The sequence below is a fragment of the Ruditapes philippinarum genome, unplaced genomic scaffold (assembly GCF_026571515.1).
Source record: "Ruditapes philippinarum isolate M1 unplaced genomic scaffold, ASM2657151v2 ctg3211_1_1_1_1, whole genome shotgun sequence".
Lineage (NCBI taxonomy): Eukaryota > Metazoa > Mollusca > Bivalvia > Venerida > Veneridae > Ruditapes > Ruditapes philippinarum.
This window is the reverse complement of record NW_026859748.1, coordinates 47,458-55,915: the sequence shown is the minus strand read 5'-3', so window position 1 is coordinate 55,915 and position 8,458 is coordinate 47,458. Positions and strand designations below refer to the sequence as shown.

Sequence of the window (8,458 nt, the reverse complement as noted above, 5' to 3'; positions counted from 1 at the left end):
CAATTACTTTATGATTAATGTAAAACTTAACAATCTCACTATCTGTATTGCACTCAAATAGCTGTGGAAATGTAGAAACATCTATGAGATTAATACTTGTTTATGGCTTTGACATTTTATACCTGTTGTAACCTCTATGATAGAAACAGATAAATAATCCATATAAATCATTAACTTGCATGGTCCAACAATATCATTTACAATTTGAACAAGATGACCAAACACTAACTGTTTTTGCAAGGGATCCCAAGAATATCTAAGCTATGCTTCTTTTATATAATTATAATTAAGTAAACTTGAGTTTTGATTATATTCCATTTGTTAATGTATGTTAAAACCTGAAAATAAAAGCATTTGATGAAATGTTATTAGTAATTGGAACTTAGAATAGGCCAAAGAATATCAATCTGTTTTTTGTGTGATTGTATGTCTTGCATGATCAGGCCTCGGAAACCCCTATCTGATTTTTATGAAATGGCAACATAAATATCTGCATTTTAAACTGTTTTACTAAGGAAAGACAAGTACTATCATAGTCAGTTTGGTGTTGTGTGAAACTTTTAACCTGGAATATAACTTTGTATCCCTGGAGCGAAAAGGTCAAAATATCTGTAGGTCAAACATTCAAAATTTTTGAACTGCTTAGAATTATGCTTAGGCTTATGCTATGTTTTTTTCCTGCCATTGCAATATTGAGTAAAGAAGATTTTTTTTCACTCTCATTTATTCTTGTTGTTTCAGTGAAATGGTCAGAAAACAGACACACATATTGTTTGACATACATTTAGCGATTTTGTCGCACTAAGACTGATCAAGAAAATTGCAAAGGTAGTTTATAATAAATATCAAAATAAAGAGTAGAGTTGTTTTTACATCCCTGTAGTAAGGGTTATCATTTCCAGTAAATAAAACGAGCAAGAAAACTTTAGACAAGCTTTTAAAACAAAACATTGGATTGCACTTGGGATCATTTTGTTTAAGGCTAAGGTTGCTTTAACTTCCAGAATAAGGCTTTTTTACATAACATTAAGTTTGTATCATTTTGTAACTGACTTTGCTATAAATAAGATCTTTAACATTTTGTAATCTTTTAATGGAAATGGTTTGAATTTTTTTATAAATGTAGGCTTTGAACATGGGTCAATGGTGTGAAAATTGCTATCTCTATGATATCTCTAACTAAAATTGTGTGTGCAGTTTAGAGGTCCTGTTTGTTAACCACTTTTCAATTAAATGATTGTTTAAAACAAAAGTATGTTTGATAGACACTCGTTCAATGTCTTAGAAAATAAAGTGGGTGATAAATATAATCTTATCTGAAGTCTGCGTCTTATTTGATATATGTCTTTGAAATCATGAATGTTTGCTTTAGTCTTATTTTCATTTTCTCAAACAGACAAGTGCAATTTCAAAACCTATATAAATTGTTTAAATTCGTTTCAAAGTAAAAACAAGTTAATTAATAAATAATAAGTGTTTATCGTCAGATATCCCATTGTAAAGCAAACTTAAATTTCTTATTTTTCATGTTTTGGAATGTGATGGAATTATAATGTTGTGTAATATTGTAGAGATGAAATGTTTTTTTTGTCTTAAAGTAGAAATAAACTAATGTATTGTGTTATATGGAAGATAATGAAATGCATTGTGCTTTATGGTTGAGATGGAATTTGTTGTGTCATATGGATCTGTATTATGTAACATTAAAAAGATGATATGTAGTGCGCTACATGGAAGAAATGGAAAAGATGCTATATAGTAGCGAGGAAATATGCTTTATATGAAAGAGATGAAATGAATAGTGCAATATTGAAGAGATAACATATGTTGGCTAATTTGAAAAATATAAAATGTATTATGTTATATGTAAGAGATGAAATGTATTCTATTTCGTGGTAGAGATGAAATGCATTGTGTTATATGAAAGATATTGTGTTATATGAAAGAGAAGAAACCTATTGTGTCATGTGGAGAAATAAAATGTATTGTGATAAATGGTAGAGATGAAATGTATTGTGTTATATGGCAGAGATGAGATTTATTGTGATTTGTGGTAAAGGTGAAATGCACTTTGTTGAAGAAGAGATGAAATTTGTTGTGTTATATGGTAGAGATGAAATGTGTTGTTGTATGGTTAAGATTAAATATATTGTGTTATATGGTAGAGATGAAATTATTGTGTTGTAAGAAAGAGATGAAATGTATTGTGTTGTATGGAAGAGATGAATCATATTGTGTTGTATGGAAATGATGAAATGTATTATATGACAAAATAAACTTATATTACCTCTTAAATAGTGCTATACTTACTTTAAAAAAAGTAATGTGACCACTGGATTAGTGGAGATAGCCTGCATGAACCTTGACTTAAAGTTCATGACCTTCCCATGTATTATCCAATTAAAACTTTCAGAAAACATCTGAAATGACATGAGCTTAAAAATGACTCGGACAGCTATAACAATATTGTACACAATAAAGTAAGACCCAGCTTATAGGTCAAGGTAACACATAATTAACAAATTTATACTGTATCTCATTGTCAGATGTGTCAAATCTCAAGTTAATTTCCCTGATTTAAATACAGTTAGTATCTTCTGGTTAAAAGTGTTATTCTATGACATGACTATAAAGTAACCGAATCAATACATAACTAATTCTTTGATATATTTTTTAAAGTGACCTGTGCCAACAAGCTCCTTAAAATTGATTGTCTTTTGTTTGTCTTAATTTGTTGTTTAAGTAATTTATTTTTACCATTTGAATTATTATACTACATTTGATAATCATAATCCCGCCTACTTTCAAGACAGTAAATTATGCACAAGAATTTTTATCCTGAAATATTGTCTCTTTGTAAGCTGTACTCGAATAGTGGAGCGTGTTGTCTCCCTGAGAAATCTTGTTACCTAAAGTGGAAAGTAGCAATGTTTTGAATACATCTTATATAATGTCCACTTAATACCTGAAATGTGCTTCAGTCAACCTAATGCATGTGATATATTTTGTATATATACATGGTCACCCTAATGTATGTGTTATATATAATATATATACCGGTCACCTTAAAGAATATACTATACTAAGCAAATATTAGGGAGACCAATTTTTTGTATATTTTATTTATAAGGTGTATCGGAAAAATGAATACAGCCAAACATTAATTGGGCTTTGAAGGCTACAAATATGTCATCACATCATTAAAAAATCGATTCTAAGGAAAACTGCAAATTGTCCCCTTAATACATGTTTTAAGGAATGGTCCCCTAATGCCTAAATTAGTGTTATATATTCAAAATTTTTGAAGAAATATCCTAATGAGACAGCCCTTTCTTTCTAAATATTATATCGTTAACTCCCCCGTCCCACCGTGAGACCTTTAGCATTGAATCATAACCTTGTTTCTCAACGTAGCTCTTTAATCCAGCTGATGAGCCAACATCATGAACGTACTCTACTGTTAACATCTTAATGTTCACCTCACCCCATGGAATTGTCTTCAATATATTTAATTCATCTCCTTCCACATCTAGACTGAAAAAATCTACTGTCAACTGATCTAAGGCTAGGAGAATGGAATATAGGGGAAAACACTGAATATGAACCTCGTCTTTAGGAATATTTTGCTTCTTTATCCAATTCTTGGCTTCTTGGTCGTGGACGACTCGACCTCTATTAAAAGCTTTGTTGAACGTCATCTGAAAAAAAACATAATATTAATATATAAGTAATGTATAGGTGGTTAATTTTACGACGGGGAAATATTTGCGATTTTTGCAAATAGAAATTATTAATTATGAAATTATGAATTACGAAATTTCAGCATAAAGGTCAAGGTTATTTAAGAATAAAAACATAATTATCTTTAGTAAAAACAATTTCTTGGCAGGATGAAAAGTTGTTTCAAGACTGATATGCCTTTGTAGATTGTTGACAAATCCATCAAATAATTTGAAAACTTGCCAAAGAGCTAACATAAGTTTTCAATAGTAATCATGGCTTTATTGTGATTTTCCTAAGATAAATTATGCTCGATTCTATTAAATGTTCCTTATATATCACATAGGGCTATTTTATCAATTTTCATATGATAATCTCGTTGTTGTCACAATTGTTCTAAAATTTCCACAGTTGTTCTTTGATATTTTCCCTTTTTATCACTAAAGTTTCCTTCTCTGATTTTTTACCCCCCCCCCCCTACCCTTATTGCCCTTGTCCATTTAATTTCTTTATTAGGCCGTTTAAATATTTATGATTATTTCACACAAAACGTGTCCCTCTCCTCCTTTGGCCACTCTCGGTTTTGGTTCGGTGCCCTGCTGCGGAAGCTTGGTTATGTCAGGGGCTGCGTTCTTTGAAAGTTGCCTTTGAATTTTTTATCTTTATTCTCGACGTTAACTACGATTTCTGTCAATTGGTTATCCTTGAACTTGCTGTTGTTACCTTGCACTTTTCTGATAAGTACTTTATCATGGTTAAAACGTTATGACAGAATTGTATTTGGTCAAAATTGTTAACTGTGAGTGTTGCTATGATTATGAACTTTAAAATCCTTTTTTCATAACTGATGACGTAATTATTGGACTAAGATCACTTTAAGGAAATAAACAAGATGCCATTAGCCCCAAAGTGCTAACCTGAGTAAACAAAAAGCTGATAATTTTGAAAAATTATGGTTTGGACAAAGTTTCAGTGGTAAACTTCACTGCTACACGCAGAACATTGGTTAATGTCCCACAACATAATTATTTCCGTTTTAAACATAAGACCCTACCCATTTTGTAACAACAATGAGCTTTAGGCAATACCCAATACACATCATACAAAGAACATGCATTTTACTGAAATTATGAACATGTAGAAATTAGTTTTCTTCAATATATCAATGCATTGTCTATATTTGTCATCCAATGTTAATATATCATTGATATGCTTGGACTGAATATATGGCTGCTCTAAAAATAGATGCCTTTTTTAGAGGATTAAAGTCAATATAATAATTATTTTACCATATAATTACCAATTATCATCAAACGTTTTTTTTAAATTATCCGACTCACATCTATATGACAGTTTGGTACAAGAAGTAAATAGTGCCGAAGTTTATTTACAAACAAAACATTGCAACATAAATATTGCATCGCCCTATGTTAGTCCGAGTGACACGAAAAAGTCATAGCTTCTGTGGGTCTTACTGCCAGCTACTATAATATGCGTATTGTTGGTTTGGGTTTTTACGCAGATTTTATCACAGTATTGGTCAGTTTGTCTTCCTTATTTGGATTTTCTGTCTGATAACTCAAACCATATAGTATTTACCCAATTTCTCTTCAAGAAACCTTTAATACTTATCCCACATGATTTTTGAATCAGTGGTAAGAGGTGTGAGCTTCTGTTGAACTCTACCAATTAGTGAACCTTTTAATAAATGACCGATGCAAAATGTATATAAATAAAGCTTTGTTTATGATAATCAACGAAACAAATTCGTTGTCAAATAAATTTGTTTTAGAGATTTTTGTAAATATATATGCATAAATATGACAAAAACACCAAAATTTCAAAGACACAAAGATTTAATGTAGGTGAATATAACCATCACTGTATTTGTTAGTGAATATTTTGGCTAGGTTTGAAGGACTAGTGTATACTTTATTATGTGGATACTTCTTTTCCTCTTGACTCTCATCCTAAACCAGGACAATTAAAGCATCTGATATAAGGCCATAGCAGCTATACAGCAGCATAGTATTGTCAGATATTTGACAGTAGACAGCACAGTGGCAGCATAATGCTCCGAATATCCAATTTTGAGATGAACATTTTGGCCAATTTTGTAAATGCGTTAAACACCACGATAGATATTGGTGGCTTGGGTTTTATATACCATCATGACTTAAATCATATGAATATCACGACACTACTCCCAACAGTGTGATAATAACGCGACCCCGGTCATTATGATATGTCAATCAAATATTAAACAACAGCGTTAAATTTCACAATTACTTTGCTATGTGGCTTATTGCCTCTCAACCACTTCTCACAACAGTGAGAGCGTCCTTGGTCAAATAAAAAAGTCAAATATGAAACCACCGGAATATATACATTGTGTAACTTTCAACAATATTCATTGACTTACCACTGCTGGATATGGTTGTGGATTTAAGCAAGCTTGCATAGTGAACGCCTTTCTGTTTTTGGTCTTCAAAACTTTATAATTTTCTGGATCTGCCTCTATCAGTAAACCATTCCATTTCCTTACTTTCTCAAAGAAAAGTGTGTTTGATCCCTTCTCCCCATTCAAAGCTCCACATTCTATGTAAAATCCACGCTCCTGAAAATATTTGCAAATAATTAGTTACAAACTTTGAAGTTGTAATAAAACAATGAAACGAAATTTTCACACAGAACTATCAAAAATGAAAGATTTGCTAAAACTGAACCCGTGACCCGAATCGTTGCTATGAATTTGCCCATATTTAAATTTGAAATAGTTTATTTAGATGTTTCATATTTTAATATCAAAAGTACAAAAGAGTGACATTTCCTTATATATCCCAATATCCAAACGTAGCATCTCAGTCTCTTAACCTTAAGTTTACTAGAATCGAAAGCAACCAGCCTTTGCGATCAAAACAGAGCATGTACAGCCTATACATATGTGCAGTTTGACCTGTCTCTTTATATGAAATCTCATACGCCATGATGACTCTTTGATCGATTCCCTCATTTGAGCTTTGATCCTTTGCATTTGACATTGACCTTGGCAAATGGGACCTACATTTTGCGCACAAGACTGTGCCTCACAATGTTGAACATTCTGCCAAGTTATATAACAATGACTCAATGCTCAATCTTCACTATAGAAACACAGCTTTCCTCTGGTGTGCAAGTGTGACCTTGACTTATGACCTTGACACATATGTTCAACACTACAGCTCACAATTATGAACATTTGTTTCAAGTAATACAAAAATTACTCCATGCACGTACACAATGCTTTTATCTTGTTACATTAAATCATCTCTTGTGACATAACATTGACCATATTCACCTGAATTATTGTGATGTATTTTGATATTTAGAATAATTTGTTTTAACTTGTTAAAACTGATAACACTTACTGGATGATATTTCTTACGTTACGTTTTTTACAATGTAAATTATTAGATTTTAAATGCTCTCAACATTCAGCCACATTGACCAACAAGAGAAAATCGATTAAGTAAATAAACTAAAAATAAGACATATGTAACTTCATCTTAATTTAACTTACTATGTAATTTAATCTGCTATCAACAAAAGGTGTCTGTCCATTTGAGAACTCCATTTTTTCTGGATTCTGGAGGTTATAGGGTGCGTTTGAAGGTGGCTCGATGTAATAATCTCTAATCAACTTCACCAGCATTGGGTCGTCTTGGCTTACTTTTGCTTTGTTAAGTTTCATCATGGCAGCCTTATAATCAAACGAACTGTTTCGATTCATATATATAGTCATAGGTTTTAACTTTTCAGAATGATCGGTATTTTTATGATCTTGAGAAATTACTTTTTCCAAAATAATTTCATTTGTGTCAACAGGTTTATGCTCATCAGACAAGGGGCGAGTCTGATTCCTGTATATCAAAAAAACTAGGCAAATAAGAACACTTGTACCGGTTAAATAAGTTCCCGCTGTATATGGTCTCATTTTAATCCTCTTATTTTCTCCTTGACAAAAACCTTAAATTATAAAAGGAATCACTTTTGTCATAACAAAAACCTTCTTAAAAAAAGCAAATTATAGATATAAAAATAGTCTGATACAAATAGACCAAGAAATGTCTTATAAAAAATAAAACATACCGCTCCACTACATATAGCATTCAACAATAATTTTATTTTCCTTCTCGTATATTAATAATATTACAACCAGTGTATCCAATACATTATTGAACAGAATAATACCACGGATATATTCTGTACGCACACCTGAGAATGGCAGATTGAATTAACAATTCTCCTTTCAAGTTGTCTCAAATTCTTGATAAAAGGGCTGTTAATAAAATAACAACAAAAAACAATAAATAAACATATCTCATTCCTTAGGTCAAGTGTATACTTAATTTGCTGTGTTTAATAAATTGTTCAATAAACTGTTTCACTTAATTGATTAATAAATCTTATATTGTTAGATAAAATATCTAATTTGTCGTTTATAATTCAGCTAATACACACATCATTGTTGTGTTAATATAATACTTAACTTGTGATAATCTAATCGAGAAATATACCAAAAAGAACAAAAGTAACAATCTTTAATTTTTGCGCACGCGTTATTAACTAATCACGATGCATGGTCATTAAATATGAGTGTCAATCTAATTTTAGATAGGAGAAATTTAATTTACTCAGTAAACACGATACTACACCAAATGATTCTATAAAGTGTTCTGTTGACAACTGTTTTTTTTAT

At 31.1% G+C, this 8,458-nt stretch overlaps 1 protein-coding gene across 1 annotated transcript; it reads right to left on the bottom strand.

Moving 5' to 3' along the window:
- Positions 1-3,122: 3,122 nt before the first annotated feature.
- LOC132757786 (protein Star-like) lies at positions 3,123-7,973 on the bottom strand. The gene is made up of 3 exons (XM_060749173.1): positions 7,280-7,973; positions 6,143-6,337; positions 3,123-3,698 (listed from the first exon to the last, which is right to left on the bottom strand). The coding sequence occupies exons 1-3, from the start codon at positions 7,691-7,693 to the stop codon at positions 3,315-3,317; spliced, it is 993 nt and encodes a 330-aa protein (XP_060605156.1). The 5' UTR covers positions 7,694-7,973; the 3' UTR covers positions 3,123-3,314.
- Between the last annotated feature and the right edge of the window lie 485 nt (positions 7,974-8,458).

Excerpts from the sequence above, each read along its gene's own strand:
- LOC132757786 (XM_060749173.1), bottom strand. The coding sequence starts at position 7,693 with ATGAGACCATATACAGCGGGAACTTATTTAACCGGTACAAGTGTTCTT. Across the intron at positions 6,338-7,279 it reads ATAGCAGATTAAATTACATA|GAGCGTGGATTTTACATAGA; the intron begins GTAAGTTAAATT and ends AAATATTTTCAG. Across the intron at positions 3,699-6,142 it reads CACAACCATATCCAGCAGTG|ATGACGTTCAACAAAGCTTT; the intron begins GTAAGTCAATGA and ends GTTTTTTTTCAG.